The sequence below is a fragment of the Saccostrea echinata genome, unplaced genomic scaffold (assembly GCF_033153115.1).
Source record: "Saccostrea echinata isolate AGI-Se365-2 ecotype Australia unplaced genomic scaffold, CSIRO_AGI_Sech_v1 ptg000001l, whole genome shotgun sequence".
In the NCBI taxonomy this organism is placed as follows: Eukaryota; Metazoa; Mollusca; class Bivalvia; order Ostreida; family Ostreidae; genus Saccostrea; species Saccostrea echinata.
This window is the reverse complement of record NW_026889750.1, coordinates 24,015,033-24,036,965: the sequence shown is the minus strand read 5'-3', so window position 1 is coordinate 24,036,965 and position 21,933 is coordinate 24,015,033. Positions and strand designations below refer to the sequence as shown.

At 32.5% G+C, this 21,933-nt stretch overlaps 2 protein-coding genes across 2 annotated transcripts in view; one reads left to right on the top strand and one right to left on the bottom strand.

Moving 5' to 3' along the window:
- Positions 1-9,042, top strand: part of LOC133187550 (tyrosine-protein phosphatase non-receptor type 5-like) — a 30,036-nt gene extending 20,994 nt beyond the window's left edge. Inside the window, exons 10-15 of the mRNA XM_061322954.1 lie at positions 787-863; positions 3,611-3,748; positions 3,996-4,118; positions 4,314-4,480; positions 5,473-5,586; positions 5,752-9,042. Of these exons, the coding sequence (XP_061178938.1) occupies positions 787-863; positions 3,611-3,748; positions 3,996-4,118; positions 4,314-4,480; positions 5,473-5,586; positions 5,752-5,860 (728 nt within the window). The 3' untranslated portion in view covers positions 5,861-9,042. The remainder of the gene's footprint in view (positions 1-786; positions 864-3,610; positions 3,749-3,995; positions 4,119-4,313; positions 4,481-5,472; positions 5,587-5,751) is intronic.
- Positions 9,043-10,616: 1,574 nt separating this feature from the next.
- Positions 10,617-21,786, bottom strand: LOC133203389 (F-box only protein 47-like). Its single transcript, XM_061339203.1, has 10 exons — positions 21,641-21,786; positions 21,181-21,362; positions 20,915-21,094; positions 20,533-20,609; positions 20,121-20,304; positions 14,960-15,130; positions 13,035-13,193; positions 11,920-12,062; positions 11,638-11,797; positions 10,617-11,018 (listed from the first exon to the last, which is right to left on the bottom strand). Exons 1-10 carry the CDS (start codon positions 21,646-21,648, stop codon positions 10,918-10,920), a joined length of 1,365 nt encoding a protein of 454 aa, XP_061195187.1. The 5' UTR covers positions 21,649-21,786; the 3' UTR covers positions 10,617-10,917.
- Between the last annotated feature and the right edge of the window lie 147 nt (positions 21,787-21,933).

Sequence of the window (21,933 nt, the reverse complement as noted above, 5' to 3'; positions counted from 1 at the left end):
AACGTTTACAACAACAACGACAATGACAACAACGATGACAACGACGACAGACAACGGACAAATTTTGATCAGGAAAGCTCACTTGAGCCTTTGGCTCAGGTGAGCTAAAAAGTGGAAAAAGTTAATCATGTTAACTTCATTTTATTGAAATATAGATGTATAACAATTCATTTAATAAACATTTGTTGATTTAAATAATTTTTATAATGACCTACAAATTGCTCTTAGTTACTTTTAATGAATAAATTATGTGTATACAATAGACATTCTTTAAAGCTATATATGGCGTACCTGAGCTAAAAAATAAAAATACGAGATTAAGTGTAGATGAACATGATATTTGTTATTTACATTCAAATTAAAATGTTCAACGATTTCGAACTTGAATAACCCCACGTTTCTATAGTTAAATAGACTTATATGTGTCTTATATTTAAATGCGGAGTCCATAAATAAATCGGTTACTTTAAATTTCTAATATCTATGAAACGTGATAACTGATTGATTTAAATTGTGTAATTTACAGGAAAGTCCTATCTCTATATAAAGTAATAAAAGAAATAGAAAGTACTTTTTAATTTTAATTGGTCTGAACTTATCAAAAATACGCCATACATGACTTTATTGCCTTTGGATTTAAAGCCATTTCCAAGCTATTATATAACATTTTGATTACTTTCATTACAGTGCTAATAAAAAGTACAGATTTATGCTGCTGTGAAAATGGCAAAAATTAAACTGCAACAAATGCTGTGTGTTGATAAATAAAGTGCTTAAATTTTTTAGATGAGCACAGCAGAGTTATCCTTCCTGACAGTGAGTGGGATCCACTGTCCTCTTACATCAATGCCAACTACATCAGAGTAAGATAACTGTTATCATATCTTGGGATAATGTATAACATGCCTCAGATTAAACATTCAATTGATTGATATTGTTGATCTTGTTTACACCTTTTATTAGTCCTCTACCGGTGAAACCGGAGGGGACTATAGGTTTCCTCTGAGTCTGTCCGTCCGTCTGTCCGTCCGTCTGTCTGTCTGTCTGTCTGTCCGTCTGTCTGTCTGTCTGTCCCTCTGTCTGTCTGTCAGTCTGTCCCACTTGGTTTTCCGCACTTTTTTCCTAAACGCTTGCAGATTTTGAGCTGATTTTTGGTATGTGAGTGTATCTTGATGAGTTACAGATCAAGTTTGCAGTTCGTTCCGCTTCATTGATTTTTGACGGAATTACGGCCTTTTCAATTTTTACGGGTTTTCCGCAATTTTCTTCTAAACGCTTGTAGATATTTAGCTGATTTTTGGTATGTGGCTTTACCCTGATTAGTTATAGATCAAGTTTGCATTTCGTCCCGCTTCATTAATTTTTGACGGAATTATGGCATTTTCAATTTTTAACGGGAACTGAACCAGATTACACTTGCCGGTAGGGGACTAGTATTGCTAATGCAATACTCTCAGAATGCTTGTTTGATTGAGATATCATTACCCTGTTTGTCTATCCATTTTCTGATGAAAGTTTTCCTTTGAACTAAGAATTCAATAAGGCTTTTCAAAAACTTTAATTGTCCAATTCAAATACTGTGTAACAGGTATTTTCTGTGGTTGTCCTTTTTTGTGGATAGGTCGAATTTGCAGAAGTTACAATCGCAAAATATTTTTAAAGTTATAATTCTAATTTTCTGAGATGCTGAGATATAAAAATAAAATTTATTTTAAAAACAATTCCCAAACAATTAGTTAAATGGTATAGAAGTAAAATTTCTAACCACAGAAAATACCCGCTTTATGGTACATGCTGACAATGACAAGCAATGATAAGGATTTAATATGTTGAATCTTAAATAGCAGAGCTTGGTGTTTCAAAGTATTGTTATTTTTCATTATGTTTTATATGATGCCACTCCTTCAGTTGTTTTCTTGATTAATGATGTTTGGAATTTCACATACAACAAATGCATTCTTCAACTGTAGTACCGGTAATGTTTTGTCACGTTGACCACATCCTCATTAAGAGTTATGACTTTTCAAAAGTGGGTGTGATTTGTAAACTAGCAAAGGTTTATAAGAGTACTGATTGAAAGGACAGTTATTCACCCCTCACAACAAAGTTGTAGGATTGTATACTGGAATCACTGTCCATCTGTGTATCTAGCAGTGTGTCAATGCATGTGTATATCTGTAGGTACAAAAACAAAGCGCAGCATTTAGGTCACTATCTACCTTATATCGGGAGGTATGTTAACCAAACTTGCAGATGTAGCTGCATCCTAAAATAATGTGTGCTTTGATTGTGGCCTTGTTGGGACTATCAGTCCTGTTAAGACAACTCTAGTTCTATGTGATATGGTGCATCTTAAAAAAATTATTTGTTATGAACACGAAGTGATAGTATTTTAAAGTTTTGCACTTGGTCTAAATTAATAATGATGGAACTGAGTCTGTCAGTACTGTTATGTGATTCAATAGTTCAAGTTAATCAAATGACCTTCAAATACACTACAATTGGAGAGAATATTTTTGATAATTGATGGCAGTGAACTCTTTTACATGTATGTGATGCAATATTGGCAGTTCTTTTGAGCCTTTATATTCACTATATAGACACAGTAGAGACTTGAGGGTCAATTTAATGATAGGTCAGGGTCAGAAGGTCAAAATTATTGACAAGAGCACACTTTATTGCTTTGTAATTTTTTTTTTTTTGGAAATCTATTTTCAAAACACTTTATCTCTTGAAAAGCCAAGGTTACAGCATAAAATGTGTCTGTATTTAATCTGTTATTTGCGTCAAACTGGGAATTACAGAGGTATACATACATCTGTATTTATATGATAAATGACAGATGCACTAACACTGTAAAAACTCCTGGTTTAGCATTCATTGTGTGTGGGAGAGAATCAATAGAATGATGTGTGAAAATAATAAGTACATATTCCCATCATGCTGGGTCTCTGTGTGTGTTTACGGTATAAAATAGCTTCTTTTTGAGAAAATTATTTACATGTATTATTCTTTTCTGACAAAGAAATAACTTGGAGAAATTGCATAATTTGTTATAGGTAGAAAATTTTATAATTGATTCTTTCTGTGGCACTGTAGATGTATTATTTAGAATATTAAATTTCAGTTATTATAAAAGACAGATCAAGAATTGCACTGAAAAACTTATGCATTATCAGGGCTCTAATTGGCGACTAATTTAGTCGCCATGGTGCCTAAAAACTTTTCACAAGTCGCTAAATTGGCGACCATTTTAAATTGACTTGGCGATCGTCAAATTCCGGAAATTTTCACATTTTCAACATTTTTTCTGAAAAAAACGAAAAAGAAATTTTTTAAAAAGAGTAAATTATTTACATGACGTGTTTTCTTAGGCACATCATGGGTCCCTATATTCTATTATCTTTTAAAGTTGGCATCTTAGAAAAATTGCCTGGCGACTAAAAAGTTGCATTGGTGACTAAATTTTTTTGATAAGGTGCCAGCTGGCGCCTAAATTTTAGAAGCCACTTAGAGGCCTGATTATAAAATGGTACATATTAGCTTTTACCTACATATAGTATGCCATTTTTAATGGCTAGCATTTCTAACATTTGGTTGTGTTTGTCAGGGATATGAAGGAGAGGAGAAAGCCTACATAGCTACACAAGGACCAATGTCTCACACTATTGTAGACTTCTGGAGAATGGTGTGGATAGAAAAGTCACCCATCATTGTTATGATCACAAAACTCAAAGAAAAAGCCAAAGTATGTTCCACTATACATTGAAATGTTATATGATGGATAAAATATTGAAATGTGTCATACATGGATTAATAATTTTGAAGATTTAAAAATTAATGTAATGTTTACAGTTTATATTTTTAAAATTAAAGACAGAGATTGGAAATGTTGCTCTACAACTTAGCTGGCAGGGTGCTGTCAGTACCCATGGAGTTCAAGCATTGAGGAATATTAAAAATACAAATATGTTGTATCCATGCTTTGTTTACAGACAAAATGTGAGAACTACTTACCTGAAGACAATGAAACTTGGTGTGCTTTTGGAGATATTGAAGTGAAAGTAGACAGAGTCATCAATAAGCAGGGTTACACCCTTAGACACCTTTTGCTTAGGGTAAGGTGGAAAAAATAATTAAGTACATACATGTATATGTATAATGCAGGAAATTATTGCAGTATTTTGTTACAGAGTTGAATCCAGTTCTTATATTCGTCGGAGACTGATTTGATGATTTGACAGTTATCTCAAAAACAAAAGAAAAACAACAGATTCTTGATTAATGTAGGAAATAAATGTTCATTTTTGTAGAGCCAAGGAGAGGTACAACATGTTCTACACTACTGGTATACTGCTTGGCCTGACCACAAACCAACCCAGTCTCCTCACATGTTATTACAGTTAATTCAGGAGGTTGAGTTCAGACGGTATAGGGGGGATGGTAGCAGAGCCAGAGGTCCAGTTATTGTACATTGTAGGTAAGTCCTCCAGTGTCTACCTAGGTGAACAGTAACACAGTGAGAGATCCTCCCACTGTTTTAGCCATAGGTGGTAACCCCTCATAATCTACTTAGTTTGAAGTTGATGGCAGTAGGGCAGGATCAGGCCTTGTTTGTGCACTATACCGTAAGTGGGTTTTCCGCAACATACATTATTTGCTTGGGAGGATGAATTAGTTCTAAATTATATTGACTGTCATTATGCCGTAATACATGGATGCTCAGGGGTTGAAATTTTCTTGGAAAATTCACTTGCCCAGGGGCTACTGATAAGTAAAAAATTACTAGCCCAAACCTCAAAGTAACTAGCCCAACAATTTTTTATGCAAAACGAAAACGTAACAAGTTAAAGTTTCAAATGCTGTGGTGATCGACAGAAACAAATTAGACTGCAATGTAGTTCTCATTCAAAAGAAATCAGTCTACATAGAGAAGCAAAAGTAAACTGACAAGATTTTTTTTCCATTCTGCTAGTCCAACGGACTATCATTACATTTAAATTAGCTAGCCTGAGTCTTAAAATGACTAGCCCCGGGCGTCGGGCTACCGTATATTTCAACCCCTGATTCTTTGATAAAATAATCTTTATTTGAGGTCATTCAGACATTCAAGGTCATTGGCAGAAATATGTATTAATTCCTTTCAAGACCTGATCAGTGTATTCTCATGGAGAAAAATTGGAAGCTTATTTACAAGTATATACATCATTATTCTTCACACTAATATATGTATCATAATCTGAGAATGTGTGGCGAGGCTGACACAAGTCTGATCACTGCATGAAAAAATCTACATGTATGAAGTATAGGAGGGATATAATTTGGGAACTCCTTCATAGTATATCAAGTTTAAAGTGTAGTAATTTAGTGCTAGCATTGAAAAAAAATCTATAAAGTATAGGAAGATTATAATTTGGAAACTCCTTCACAGTATATATGTATCTAGTTGACAGTGTAGTTTATTTAATTTAGTGCTGGCATTGGGCGGACGGGCTGTTTTATCGCAATCAGCATTGGTATAAGACAACTGAGAGAGGAGCATTCTGTGGATGTGTTGGGTGTTGTGTGTAACTTGAGAAGTGACAGGTATCAGGTTTTTTCTTTTCCTAAACATTTGTTACCATTAATTACAATTAACCCTTATGATTTTAGTTATTTTATTTAGAAGGTGAATATTTTACTCTTCTAGTGTACAGTTAATGTGACTTCTGACTGTACATATTAATTATTTTTCATCTTTAATTTACACAGAGGTGGAATGATACAAACCCATGAACAATATGAATTCGTTCATCAGGCTCTGTGTGAGTATGAAAAGGACTTGGCTGAGCCAGTCTCCAATTGCCAACCAAATCAATGATGCTGATACCTGTGTTAATATTCATTGAACACTTTTGTCAAGAATCTCTTGGTCTAAGATGGGCCAATTCTGCCAATAAAGTCACAAGCAGGGAACACATCAGGAACAGGTTGGAAAACTTGCAGGAATGCCAGCTGACTGTTGCAAAACATCTAAATGATGTTTTAGTATATCCTGTGGTTGTCTGTTGAAGGTTGAATGTCAGGTTAACCATTAATATTGCTATGTATGAATATTGTTTTGTCATGTCTCCTGTTAGAAGGGAAATAATGTTTGTTCCGTTAAGTTTTTAATTCTGTATATTAAGAATGGGCATAGAAAACTACGCTGTAAAATTTATGTACCTGTGAAGGTTTCTGTTCTAACATGTTGATGAATTATATTGGTATATGATATATCATATCTGCTTTACTAGGCTCAGATGTTGTGCAATATCATTTGTAACAGAAATTTTATATCTATACATGAGAAATCTTGTTAATTGCAGATGCTGTGAATTTTTTATTTTTGTCATAATTCTCATATAGTACCATATAGGATGGATCAACCCATTTTTTTTTTATTTTAAAAAATTACAAGTCAAATCTTGAAATAGAAGATAGAGGTTAAGAAGTCTATTACACCTATACTAAAATTTTCTCAGAAATTGGTGAATTTGCTTCTGTTCAATATTATATTTGAATAATGATCTTAGTATTAAAATATACAAATATTTGGCCCTAAAATGTAGCAGGGCTAAATGATGGTCAAAATTCATCAGCATCAGGAATATATGAGTTTGGGGAGAGGAATTATTTTAAATTTAAATCCTGTGTAATACAAGTTATTAAAATGTGTAGCAATTAACCAAAGTTAATTATGTTAACCAATGACTTGGGGAGACAAATGGCAATCATGTTAAAATTATTAGTGTGTATTTTCAATTTTTTATTATTATTTTTTTAATGTTGATTATGATGATCATTAACTACAACAATTTTGAGAAGAATTTTTTTGTGTACATGTTTTCAGGACATTGAACACTGCTTTATATTCTCATTTTTTGTCATGATAATGGGAGTTTTGTTTGTGTTTATCTGACAAGTTCAGTTGGAGGTCTTTATGTTGGTGTATTTTCCCAGGAGCCATGTTGTTTTCTCTTCTTTTTTTTTAACTCAAAAAAATCTCTCTAGTCACATTTTTATCTGTTTTTATCAATGTCATACTCTCTATTAGACTTACTGTGTTCAGTTATGGTACATTCTTTTTTAGATGCAGTTTGTACTAGCATTATGTACATTTATCGATGTGTCATGTTTAGATATTTATTGTTGGTGCATGAGGCATAAATGGTGATCTTTAGTTTACGTATTATTCTCTTAACACCAAATTTTTCTTGATGACATAGATGCATTTAATTATAATCAATGACCCAAATGTTATTTTCTCTGGACTCACGTAAGTCAATCCTCATTATTTTTAACTTGATGGGATTGAAAAAAAACTTTGATACATTCAAGGATTTGAGATGTTGAGGTTAAAATACATTTTAAAGGAAAAGTGGTTCAGACTTCTAACTCACTTTGACATATCCATATTATTGAGATATTGATGTTCAAGGTACCGAAGTCCAACTGAAGTTTTTATCATAAAATTGTTTTAACTGTTCAATCTCTTTCTCATTTGACTTTGATGCTTGACCTAGAACTATTTTCACATTTTTTGTGGTAACACAGCTGTGTTACGATTTATTTTTTGTTTTGTTTACTTATGCATTCTTATTTGTATACAGTTAAAAATACCAGTATATGAGAAAGTGAATCTTAATGTTTTGAAATTTATCAGATTTCCATATTATGATAAACAAAATGGTCAGTTAAATTCCTCAAATTCAACTCTCCTTGTTTACCATATATTTACAGCTTTGTTTGTATATATTCCACACAACAAGGTTTCTTTTTTGTTCCCCAGTAGATATCATTGTTTCTTTTCTTTAAAGTAAAATTTACACCTTCAACAAGGATCACTTTGTCTTCATAATTTTTTTTGCAGACTTCCCACAAAAAAAAAAATGAGATGCATGCATCTTGTAGCACAAGGAAAATTATTCTATACAGTTCCTGCAGCTGAAATATTTTTGATCATATGCAACAGAAAATAAACAATTTAATGTTTGCAGATCTCATTATAAACCTACCTCACTATAAAAAATACAGCTTTTTCTTTTGAATTTATATCTAAGTAACTTGTTAAATTTGGTTGAGTACATTTTGTTTAAACTTGTATACATTTTTTATGGAAATCCATTTTATCTATTTCTTTCATTAGTAATGATCAAAATCTGTTAATGATTTTCATAGTGGCTGTCTCAAATTTAAGTATATTTATGGTACTAGAAAGAGTTCACATGTGATTTCATTTCTTTTCAAACTTTCCTAAGTACTTGTTGTGTGAAGTATTGAGAAATTTTCTGAAATTTTAAATGTGAATGATGGGTATTTTTTTGTATGAGGATGATGCATGTATGTACCATTCCATTCATCTGTGCATCATTATTTATACTATTAGCAGGGTGTGAATCTATGAGAGACCAAGGTCAAAATTTTTGTGTCACAACTACACTGGAGGTATAATATCTTTTTTATTTAATGTGCTCACTGTTGTCTTTTATATCATATACTGGTTATACATGCGTTTACATTCATATCACCACCGTTACTCTGTAGAATCATTGACGTCAGGGCCTCTATTTTATACAAAGCTCTCATAATGAGATGCAATCAAATTTTTTTTTCCGTTTCCATCTAATCACTCTTGCAGGTGTTTGTAATTTTATAGCTTGAGTAACAAGATGATTGCCAAAATCATGATAAAAAAATATTCCAAAAAGATTTTAAGTCAGTTTTCTATAAACTGTTGCAGTTTCTTATCAAGTTGAATAAAGTTATTTTCATTGAGTCATCTTAAAAACAAATACACTGTGCAGTAGAATACACTGTAGTTTATCATAGTGTTCTATCAGTTAGTGCACAAATGAAGAGAACATTTTATATTTTCGTCATGTTACTGTGTGTACCTTCAGCTTTATGACAGATTGAATGTGAAGGCTCATTAACTGTGATATCTTTGTGAGTAGAGTGATAGTTTTACTATTTGTTTGTTATAAACTTATGCCTTTGTGCAATAAATATCTCTTGTGTAAAGGTTTTGTTATGATGTAGAGGGGTACAGCTTAATTACCCGATTTCATAATGACCCGGCATTCAGATTAATTCTTTATCATATTCAAGAACTTCAAATTATTTCACGTGCTTTTTTTGCAAAGTCTTATAACTTTAATTACAAATAGTAACACTGTGACAATCTTAAGGTATGAAGAAGTCACTCTACCTGTCCAACTGTGCAATCATGTCTGGGCCTCAGGCTTGGGGTAATGCTAAATGTAATGGCAATGCATTACTTAAACTCAAAGTAATGCTAGGAATGAGTAATGCCAAAAAAATTGCATTACATGTAATGGTAATGTAATGCCTTACTTTCTCAAATCCAGAGTAATGCTGGCATTACAAAGCATTAATTTGTATATATACTTAATTTAAAAAAAAAGAATAAAAATGGGCATGGCAACTTTTGTTTAGATTAAATAATTTTTTTGGTATGAGATACACTAATGTACACTGCAAACAAACTGATAATTGCCACCTTTTGAATAGAGTGTCATCAAAACACACAATGACCCTAGGGTTAGGTAACAAAACCAAGTATTGTTTTGAGAAGCGCCTCCAAACCAGTCCCTTTCCCCTGTGTTTATGAAACATTTATTGAGCTGGTCTAGTTTGTGCTGACCATGACAAATTTATTGTACCAAAAGGAATAGAAGACAGACATTCTACTTTTAGCAGAGCAAAATGTACATTCTGTCCAACCCTTTTTACAAGTTTGTCTATGCATTAAATTTTTTTCATAAGGTACAAGATCCAAACGATCTATTTCCAATTAATTTAGATAGTTTTGGGGAGGGTTCAAAGTCCCCAAAAGTTAAACTGCTTTATGACATCAATATTTACACAAAAAGTGCATATTGTATATTTTTATCTTATTGGCAATTGAAAAGCTTGGACTTCCTATGATTAATTAAATAATATGTACATAACTTATTTACAGTTTTACAGTGATATAGAAACAAGTACATGTACTTGAAATCAAATTTGACCCCGTATATACTTGCCTATAAGTCGGTTAGCATTCATCAAGTTTAGTTTTGAACGGGTAGGATGAATGTTTATGAAAATAGTTGCAAATGTTTTGTATTTGTATTTTTGAAAAACGCCCAAAAGTAATGGTAATGGTAAGCATTACTTTACTAAAGTAATGGTAATGTAATGCATTATTTCAAGAAATAAGAGTAATGGTAATTTAATTTCTTGAAGTGCATTACTTTACAATGTAATTCGCCCTAAGCCTGCTGGGCCTTAACTTCGTATTGGAGGAACATTGGACATAACACTTGAAAAAACTACTTTGGTTCAAGGTTATTTGGACAAGCTGAAGATTATGGTTCAGGTTCACCTGAAATATATGTTGCATATTATATTACGCCGAAGAATTTTCCTTTGAAGTGACCAAAGGTTATTTTTTACAGGGGTACATAGTTACTAACCATTCTAGGGGAAACATATATTATTTTGTGACCTCATTCCCAGTATTTATTTGATAAGAATATACATTGTAGAGTCATAAATATATTAAAAGATGATAGAAAATTTCTTTAATCGCATAACATAATGAGTGATATCATAGGTTAGATCACAGATAAGTATTAAATGTAACAATGTAATACATTATATACTTAACAAATAAGTTAACAGTCACGAAAACAGTTTTACTTGTAACTTCTTTCCATTACTGTTTTACTGGGTCAAATATTTTTTTTTTTATAATGTTGTATGAATAATTGCACCATCTTTTAATATTTTGTATTGCCATAAAAAACCAGTGCCCATTTTGTTTTGTTTTGTATCATTGATAAATCTGAAAAACAGCCAGTTTTGCCTTGTGATTAGACTATCTTTGGCACATCAGGTTGTCAGCATGTTCTTGAAAGCCAAAATGACCAATTTTTTGGTGAATTCAGATAGGGCTGTAACCATAAAGTACATGTCATTTTCATGGCCATCCTCTAAAATGAATAAAAAGGAATAATGTTACATTTCAGAATTTTCAAGATTACTTAATTTGAATTAAAACTTGAATACATATTCAGATCTCAAAGTTCAAATCCAAACTGAAAGATAGGAATAAATCTTGATGAACTTATATATAAATGAAGGACTGAGTTTGTTCTAAGATGGTGAAACCTTTTAAGAAGTGTTAAAACATTTTCCTAATTCATAGGCAAGATTGCATCAACAATTAATAGAATAATTAACGTTTTCAAGTTTTATACAGAGAGTAAATGAAGTTGGGCCAACATAAAAAATGATTTGTCTGATGCTGATCATTATAATGAAATTAGCAGTTTGTCGTCTTCATGTCAAGGAGTAAAAAGAAAAAAAAAATAACTTCACTATGACTTAAATGTGACTGCATTAGTTTTGAAGGTTTTGGCCCCAACCTTCCAGTTCCAGGGAAAGAAAGCCTGAAATTCAAAGTTTTGTTCCACAGAGACACTCTGCAAAGGTACAGTGTACAGCTTGAAATTGGTTAGACAATTTCAATGAAAATGTGGAGAATTTTTAGAAAAGTTTCAATCATTATGCACAACAACAATAAAGCTCCTCATCATGTATGATGTATACCTTGATCAGAAAATTCATGTATATCCAAAATAAGTTCTCGAAACATATCCATCAAACTGTTGAAGTACTGAAGTCTGTCTTTTGGCTTATCCATGGCTCCAATGATGTTTTGTATCATACCAAGCACGTATGATAAACTGAAACTGTTCTTCACACAGACCTGTCCAAAAAGAATTAAAGAATTGAAGGAATTTCCTGAATTTTCTATATCTTGTTGTACAATGTATTACTTTTTCTTATGGAAGTCTTAGAGATGTTTTCTGAAGAAAAGTAAAACCTCACCACACAAAATGATGTAGTAATGCTGGAGAGTTCTATAGTTCTTCCATTGATGGCTTTGCTCATCAGCATTTTGGAAGTAATAACATCACCACAAAGGATCAGCATGTGTGCCACATTCTCTGCTAGCCATTCATCTGGAGAACCTATAAAATCAGGTAATTTTTGAACGAAAATGAATGATATGAACACTTGATTGTTTGACTAATTGGAGTAATTACTGTAAATGTATATAATTATAAATTTATTAGCACACTTAAAACGTTTCTCATCAACTGATAGCAGCAGCGAGCACAATAATATATTTGTGCATTTGTAACCCAGCTTTTTTATGCATTTGTTTTAATCTGTAAATTTTAAAAGTAGCAAACAAGAGACAGTGCAAAAAGCGCTAAGATATATTGCTGATAAAATGGGTATGTTTACAATTCGTGTATACAGATAAATATGAATAGTTCATGTTGGTCTTAATTCATTGTAAGCCTGCACCATTTACCACAGCACTCGATCTATGGGTAAAAGTCCTACATGTAAAGGAGAGAAGCAGATCATCACCCTTGGCTAGCAAAGATGGGGCACTGAGTGTTAAAATAATATTCAAATACTTAGGAAAGACACTGGGTGAAAGAATATCTAGACTGCTTTCTCTTGTTCTTTGGGCACTTCTCTGAGTCTTTATTTACAATTCATGCATTAAGATAAATAAGTAAAAGGATTACTATGAAAAAAATAATAAAATACTCCAGACATAGAATTACCATAGAATTAAGTGCTTGACCTTTGAGTCAGAAACTTAATTCAAAGTCCCTGTTGGCTCTTATATTAATTACTCAAGGATACTTTATGGGAGATATTTTCAATAAGACTGGGTGAAGGGGAGAGAATTCATACTTAAGACAAGTGATATAGTTGTAATGGTTTGGGCTGAGGATATTGGCCTGGGTATAGCTCAGTGATAAGAGCACCTGACTGGTGATGCAGGGGTCCCCAGGTTCAATTCCAGTGGTCCAACCATGCATATTCTCCTTTTCTGTTACAAAGTATTGACAGACAGATTGATCACTACAGGTCACAGAGCAAAGTAAGATCTGCAGCAACTCATTTGTCATCATTCTTACTTGTTAGTTCATCAAGGACACTGATGATGTCATCTTCTGACCATTCCTGACGGTAACCGTGGAGAATCTGTATAGCATTTGCCAACTCTCCAAAATGTTTGGCAGATTGTTCAGGATTGGCAGGTGTGTTCTCACAAAACTCAAACCACTGGATTTCTCCTGAAAAATTCAGGCGTACATAAATTATATGTTAGTTGATATAAATGCATGATATTACATGGATGTTGATCAAGAACTTCAAAAAGCTAAGAATGACAATTTGAGCCACAACATTTATCTGTCAAATACATTTATTGGTCTAAGAAATGGATTCATATATTTTATACCATTAAGTCCCCAAAAACCATGCTTTGAACAAAATTGAAATAATGTTAACAAGTTTTTATTATTAAAATGCATTTCCTTAATTAAATATGACAACTTTCATGCTGTTCTTGAAAGGAACAGATTTGTAAACTAGAAATATGTCCATAGGACATGAATGCCCTGCCGAGGGTATATTAGTAATGCAACATGAAAATTTGTATTAGTGTATGAAATTTGATGAGAATCTCTTGAATTGTTTTCTTTAAAATTGAAATCTAAAAAGTTGGATATAGATGATAAATTCTCGCCAAATTATGTGTAAGTGCATAAACTTACATAAATATATCTTAAATGGTTTCTTTAAAATTAAGCAAAATGCAAATCTAAGAAAAGTGAGGTCAAGGTCACAGGGAAGTTCAAGGTCAAATGTTTTTGATGCAGTTGAATACTTCTCACAACTACGTATCAGCATATTTAAGTTTGATAAAAATATTTTGAATGGTTTATTTAAAACTGAGCTAAACGCTAATTCAAAATAAATGAAGTTAAGGTCAAATGAAAGGTCAAGGTCAAAAAATGTTGATGCAATTGAAAAGGTTACATCAGTATGTATTAGCATATGAAGTTTGATAAAAATATTATGTTTTCTTTAAAACTGAGTTAAACACAAATTGAGAAAAGTGAAGTTAAGGTCAAAGGAAAGGTCAATGTCAAAAAATATTGATGCAGTTGAATAGCTCTCATCAATATGTATTAACATATGAAGTTTGATAACACTGTACTGAATGGTATCTTTAAAACTGAGCTAAACACTAATTTAAGAAAAGTGAGGTCAAGGTCAAAGGAAAGGTCAAGGTAAAAAAATATTGATGCAGTTGAAAAGCTCTCATCAGTATGTATCAGCATATGAAGTTTGATAAAATATCTTGAATGATTTCATTAAAACTGAGCTAAACACTAATTTAAGAAAAGTGAGGTCAAGGTCAAAGGAATGATCAAGGTCAAAAAATGCTGATGCAGTTGAACAGCTTACATCAGTATGTATCAACATATGAAGTTTGATAACACTGTCTTGAATGGTGTCTTTAAAACTGAGCTAAACACTAATTTAAGAACAGTGAGGTCAAGGTCAAATGAAAGGTCAAGGTAAAAAATGTTGAAGCAGTTGCATAGCTCTCATCAATATCAATCAGCATATGAAGTTTGATAAAAATATCTTGGATAGTTTCTTTGAAACTGAGCTTTAAACAGGGCTAAACGCAAAGTGTGATGGAAAGACAGACGGAAGGACAGAAGGAGGGAAGGACAGACATGACAAACACTATATGCCCCGCCATGAATATGGTGGGGCATAAAAATCTTTCATTTAAACTACTACGCAAAACTGTAGACTCTTATTTTAGCCATTTATATGACCAAAATTTTTTAGTTAATACCTTATTTTGCTTATTAATCTGATGAATTGTTGTTTCGTTGTTCCTAATTAACTCAAGAGAAACTTGAAGTACTTTTCCTAATAATTCATATTTGGAGCATTTATGTAAACTAGTAACTATATATAGTTAGCAGTACTTTTTGAATGTTTATATCCTTCCTTGAAATAGTGAATTTAAGATTACCATTATATTCTGGGCCATACAACATGAATAAAATTCTGGCTTGATGAACCATAGGCCAAGGTTTTAGAATTCTTCCTAACCAAAATGCTCTGTCAACAACTGACTGACAGTGGTCTAATATCACTCTTCTAAGGAACATCCGCACCTCATACTCAATCTGTGCATGGGTACCTGAAATTTAACAGCCAGAAATACACGTTATATCCACTAAATATTCAATATGGAAAAGAAATAAAGTCAAACCTCTTTATCTTGAACTCAATAAATTAACCAAGAAAAACTTTCGAGATATCTGAGGATTGAGATGTTTTGGGTAAAATCGTAAAGAATAAGGGGTTGGGCCTTCAAAATCACTTTAACATATCCATGGTATTCGAGATATCGGTGTTTGAGATACCAAAGTTCCACTGTATCACTTTTAAAACAGGTTATTTCTTAAAGTTTAAAACTTTTGGTCTAGTATTTATATACGAGGATTATCCCAGAAAAATGCAAACTTTTCAAGTATTTCATAAGCTACCTGATCAAAATTATTAGGGCCCCGCAAGGATTTGCGGGTGCCCTATAGTAATCACTCTGTCTGTCCATCTGTCTGTCCGTCTGTCATTCTTCCGTCCACAAATTTTCTGTTTTTTTCTAATAACTTTTTTTGTAGTTGACCAATTAAGTTCAAATTTAGTATGTTGGTTGAAGAGGCAGTAAGACATATTTTGATGCTAAGTTTGGTTCTCTATGTCATCCAGTTTGGAGCTGGGGTGGTGGGGTAGATTCCTTAACTTTACATTAGAATGAATGCCAGGGCAAAGAGAGATAACTGCTGAGAATGTTCCTATTGTAAACTATGAAAGCTGCAACTAGTCCCATGGGATTAATTAACTTTCCTCTTGAAGAAAATCCAAAGCATTATCTGTTTCTGTCAAATTTAGATTAATTAACACCTCTGTCTGCAAATGAAGTTTGTTTTGAAGTTAAGGTCAATTCTGAATGATGTTTACATTCTCTGAAATGTGGATTTAAATAATGTTCATACTTTATTTTGGTAAAATATACAATGAGTTATGATTTTATTGAATTCTAAAAACAAGATATACATAAAGATATGTTTTTTTAATTTTTTTTTAATTTATGTATTCTTTTTTTTTGGCTGCTGTATGTAAATTCAAGAATACTATTAATTTTAACGAGTAGTCCAATAATAAACTCATTGTATCATTACTGAAAGAGTTCTTATTATAAACTTGGAAGAAAAGGATGAGAGAGCAGTACGATTAATCCCATGGGATTAATTATCTTGTCTGGGGCAGAACATTTTCCAGGCTTATCTTTATTTGTCACTTTAAGATAAATTAACCTTTGTCTGCAACTGATGTTTTTTTTTTTAAGTTAAGGTCAAGCCTGGGTGATATTTGTATTCACTGAAGGCTGGCATTTTATAAAACACATGCTTTATTCTTGTTTAAATATACATTTAATTGAGTTATTATAGATATGATGTTTTTTACTGCCTTATGTAAATACAGGGATACTCTTTACAGGTAGTTGGATATTTAGGAATTATCTTGAAATTTGATAAATACAGTTGTTATTGCATATTCTTCTTCACATATTTTTAAATTTTTGTAATCAATTAAAATTCTCATTCTGTAAGCTGTACCCTTATATTTCTACTCCTCGGCGGGGCCCTTGCTGACTGGTCAGTTTTCTAGTTCTTTTTTTATTTGCACATTCCCATTGTTGGGAAATGATATTTTTGGTCATTTTATCAAAATACAGTCAAACCTCATTATCTCGAACTCAATGGGATCAAGAAAAAACTTCGAGATATCCGAGGATTCGAGATATCAGGGGTAAAATACTTAAAGAATAAAGTGGTTGGGACTTTCAAACACTTCGACATATCCATGGTATTTGAGATATCAGTGTTCAAGATACCAAAGTTCAACTGTACTATAAGGATCGAGGTAATGTCGTAAGGCTGTAATAGGCATGTGAAAACACTATTTAAAGGGTTTAAATGTCATTGGTTGGTGCGCTGTAATTTTTGTACTTTTAAAAATAGCATTGCCATTGATGTTTTCTTTATTATTATTTTAAACATAAATTTTAATTTGACAAAATTTACATCCATGAAAACTCTATGATCTGGATGTGAATGTGTGAAAAATCATGAATTTAACATTATAAATGACTAAATATACCAAGTTATATGCACAAACACAAGCAAGTCTGACAATATTATGCATGCAGTGCACCATATTATCATTTTGTGCTGTATGTAGTAGTGTATGACTCCTGTCCATATGGGAAAAGATATAATGACACAAACTGGTCTCAGTCACTGGTTCATACCTGGCAAAAAAGTTTCAAGGATGGCTGGACTAGTTATCTGAGAAAGAGACAAATCGTACACCAACAAAACGATGACAAACTGAAAAGACAGGAGCTGGACATCATACATGGAGACTGCCGTAACTACTGTACACAGGGTTATTTTTGCCCCATGTTATTTTCGCCCTTTCACACTTGCAAACAATTTTGCCCCATTTTAAATTCGCCCAGTCACAGTTCTGTTTAAGAAATTATACTGTGCTCTTTGAATTCACTCCATTTTAAATTCGCCCACCTGTGAGTAGGGTGAATGGGGAGAAATCAGGGGCAAAAATTTTCCTGGATACAGTATGCGAAAAGTTGGGATTATGATAAGGGTTGGGAAATTGTCTATTCAAAGAATGAATTCTACAATCTTTTGGTGACTCAGTCACTCTAGTATGTGCAATATGGATAACTAACTCGTTAACTAAAAGAAAATCAAATGCAGTGTCCAATTTATGCTGCAATCATATGTGTAGAGACGCATGCATGATTCCTAAAGAAATTCACATATGCCACTAGCTACATTTTGATGTTGATCATCAGTGTTGCACCATCAGTTAATTATTTTGTAAGATTTGTTTTACTGGGAGGAAAATGTTACTTAAACATTTCCTTGAAATTTCTCTGTTGTATTAAAAAAATCTCGATTATCATGTGCTTGCCTATTGTTCACATTATAATATTACTGAAACAAAAAACATAACAAATGTTCATGTTTTTCTAGGACAACCCTCATTTTATAAGAATAATATTATGTAAAATACACTGTGTATTGATTGTTTCACATTTTGGAAAATGTATTTCTAGTTTAAAGGACATTGGCAAGTCAGGGTTTTCCGGAGAAAAGGGTTTAATACATGGGTTTTTTCACTTATAAAATAGTGATTGAGAGTCATCTCCCGTGTAGAATTCTCTAAGCGGTGAGAACCAATAAAGCGTATGTTACAGAGGTAAACATAAGCACGTGTTTCTCCTTCAACGGGTAGAATCATCTATACATCAAGAAAGAAAAGCTGTAATGGCTTTGTTGTACATTGTATTCAGGGACAAAGAGCCAACAGGCCGTTATTTACCATAGTTATGCTCAGTTTGCTGGGAATTAGGGCAAAGATGTGACATATGCTGAAAGGTAGGTCGACCATGCCGACTGAGAACAGTTCTTAGGTCGTGTGAAGGAATCGGCATTTAGTATACGTAACTACAAATAAAAGTTGAAAATAAATCCATGACAATATTTTTATGACAATGTGTTTCAATTCATTCAATTACATGATAAAATCAATCAACCAGTCTCTTGACCAATTTTAGCTGTTAAGGCACGCAACTCAAAAATGATGATCGGTGCCGATATAATCCATGTCTTGTTTCTATATATACATTTTCAGCCAAAATATCTAGAAATCATAGGAAATGAAGATACAATAATGCATATAATACAAAAACTGTATGAAATAAATGGGTTTAGAAGAAATATTATGGTGAAAAATTATGTAGGTCCCTTTTATCAACATTTTACATAGGAATTAAATGCATTAAGAATTGTGAAAACACTAATTTGACAAAGTCTAAAAAAGAATGTTGGATTGGTAGGTTAAACGATCAAGCAGTGATTATTTTACACCCAATTAAGGTCCGAATATCGCCCCTTTCTCCTCTTAAAAATTACTGATTTTTTCCCAATTTCTGTTGCTTTTTTCCCAAAACAAAACCGATGTTGTTTTTGTTACATTGAATTTTTACATACAACTTATCTAAAATGGAACGCTATTGTTCTCGGTCATTCAAACTCTTAAAATAATAGTAAGGAACAGCAGATTACTTTGTGTGTTTACTAGACTTTGAAAAACACAGTCATGGTCATGTCAAACTTGTTGTGTAAATACATCGTAAGAAAGTGTAATGTGCATGTTAACCGGCTAAACATAGCTTTATTTGTAAATCCAAGTACTAGTTAGTAGTAACTCTACAATAAGCATCCCTGATTCCACGAAAACCAAACTGTTTCTACATCAACTACAGATACAACTAGTATTGCAGAGAAATGGGTGCAATATGATGAGCTCGGGTAATTAAAAAGCTTCATTAGTTTGAAAAATAAATGATTTGTCATAAATCATGTCAGATTATTCTATCTTCAGTGGAGAAAGATTTTCTCTTATGTCTACCGTTAAGGCAAAAAAAAAAAAAAAAAAAAAAAAAAAAAAAAAAAAAAAAAAAAAGATGGAAATATAGGTTGGTCACAATTAATGACAACTTTCAAAGATTAAAAAAAGGTTAAGAATTTTAAAAGAACTGTGTTTAATTTGTTATTTTTTTTAAGTAAATATATTGAATAAATGATGTTACATTTACTTATAAACCAATATTTTATTTCACCTGGCAATTATAAAAGTTAAATTTCAATCTTTTTGATTTTTCCCAATTCGATACAAATGTCAATGATTTTTCCCAATTGTAAAGGCCCAGGCCCCTTTTAAAAAATGTAGAAAAATCTCTGTCAAGAATATAGCCTGTTTAGTACATTTAAACCTACTCAATAGTTCTTGAAAAATTCTATACAATAACCAGGAACCTTGCCAATGTCCTTAAGAGGATACTCAATTGCCGTATGGGATTTCTTCACTGCAGTTTGAATATTGGTAGTGTGACGGACAGATTATCCCATTGGTTCTGATGAGGGGAAACTTGGAAATAAATCATTGGATATCATTATCATTATTTATTTTCTTATATTGCATACCATACATATGATGCTCTTCCATTGGGGGAAGTCTAAGCATGCAAGTACCTGGTTTAGAGCTCATAACAAGTTTGACATTTTTCAGAAGACATGTGTGATGAATGATTGCATCATAGGTTCTTTGACACTCTGAATCATCCCATCCGGCTATCACAGTGTGGAGGAATTTCCCAAAGCATGTCAATGACAAGCATTGGGACAAGTTATCACAGTCAGCATTATTGCACATCATCTATTAAAAAATTCAGATCAAGATATCTAATAAAAATGATGTGACTTTTAGGTAATATTTTACAAATATAAAGAATATAAAATCTGACCATTTAAATAGAATACTTCATGGATTAATTACATTGAATACAACTGTACAAGCACCTGAACCAGTAATTATACCCTCTGCATAAGAAAACAGACATGTATGCTGGTATCGTACATGTACTAACTTCAAATTAAAACAAACCTTTGTCAAAATCCCATTTACAAACTTGAGTCTGTCTCTTGTTGCATACAAGCAAGTTGACCTTTTGGTAAGCAAACCTAAGAAAGAAAAATAATCTGTGGACCAATGTTTGCCATGTATGATTTGACACCCACATACAAACTTGCATATTTACTACCCTGCAAACAGATAAGAGAAACCTTATCAATGAATAAGTCCTTCTTTGGTCTTTGACCAGTAGAGCTTAAACGATATAGTCGCATATGGATTTTAACATACCTTGCACATTTTGTCAATTTTTCAAATCTATAAGAAAATATATATAAGATTATCAAGAAAGGTTATAGGATTAGCAAATGAAGAGAAAAAGAACTGTATAGGAGAACTGTGCAGTTCTTAATACCTAGTCTGTGAAATATTTCAAGGTAACTTTTCTGCTGTTCTTGTGGAGAAACTTGTGCACTTTTGGAAACATGAAGCTTTTGTAGGAGTACATTTGGAATTAGTGGCATAAGGACCCTGTATCCTTCTATCAGGTTTCTCATTGCTTTTGATGTAATTGTCAAAATGCTTAAATCTTCCACTAGAAAAAGAAAATATTTAATAAATTAAAGTTTGCAAAGTTCTACTAATGCAATTGTGAGGATTAATTGTTGTGATGCAAGTTACCTGTGAGGTATCGTAGAATAAGAAACTTCAGCTCTAAAGGAAGAACAACAAAATGCCCTAATGAACCCGAACTCATAGCTTCTGTCTTGATATCAGGTATCTCTTTTGCTTCCAGTCTATGGGAGCGTCGGAGTTTCTTGCACTGCAGAAATGCCTTTATGTCCATAACAGACGATCTCAGTCTAAATTAAAACCATAGAAAATCCATGCTTGTATCTGCATATTTCATAATTTTAAAGAACGTTGACCATGTAAACAGTGTTTAACATTAGGCCTAACGTTACCATGCGAACATTTCAAGCTTTATGTCGGCATTATTCATTCAAGATTTAGGTTGAAAATTAAAATAGTTCCTAAATAGGCCCACTAACTGAGACTTATATAAAATAGTTCCTAAATAGGCCAACTAACTGAGACTTATATAATATATAATAAAGAATTTATATTCCTATATCCTTACCGTTTCATTTGTGATGCTTAAACATCGGCTCTTGGTCATCCAGCTTCTCGTTCAAAAAACGTCGTCTGCAGAGCAATATTTCGCGGGAAGTGTCGTCTGCAATAAATAGTGGTCTGATCAAGAATGAAAAATATAAATCCGTGAAAAGTGCCCAAGTAAGCCAACAAAAATTTTAGAACAAGTACATGATAAATATTTTTAAATCAAACTTGTTCTTGAGCTTCAATATGCAGGGACTTACTTTTCCGAGGAAACCACAGTTTATTTTCGTGATATAACTTTCTCTCCTCGTC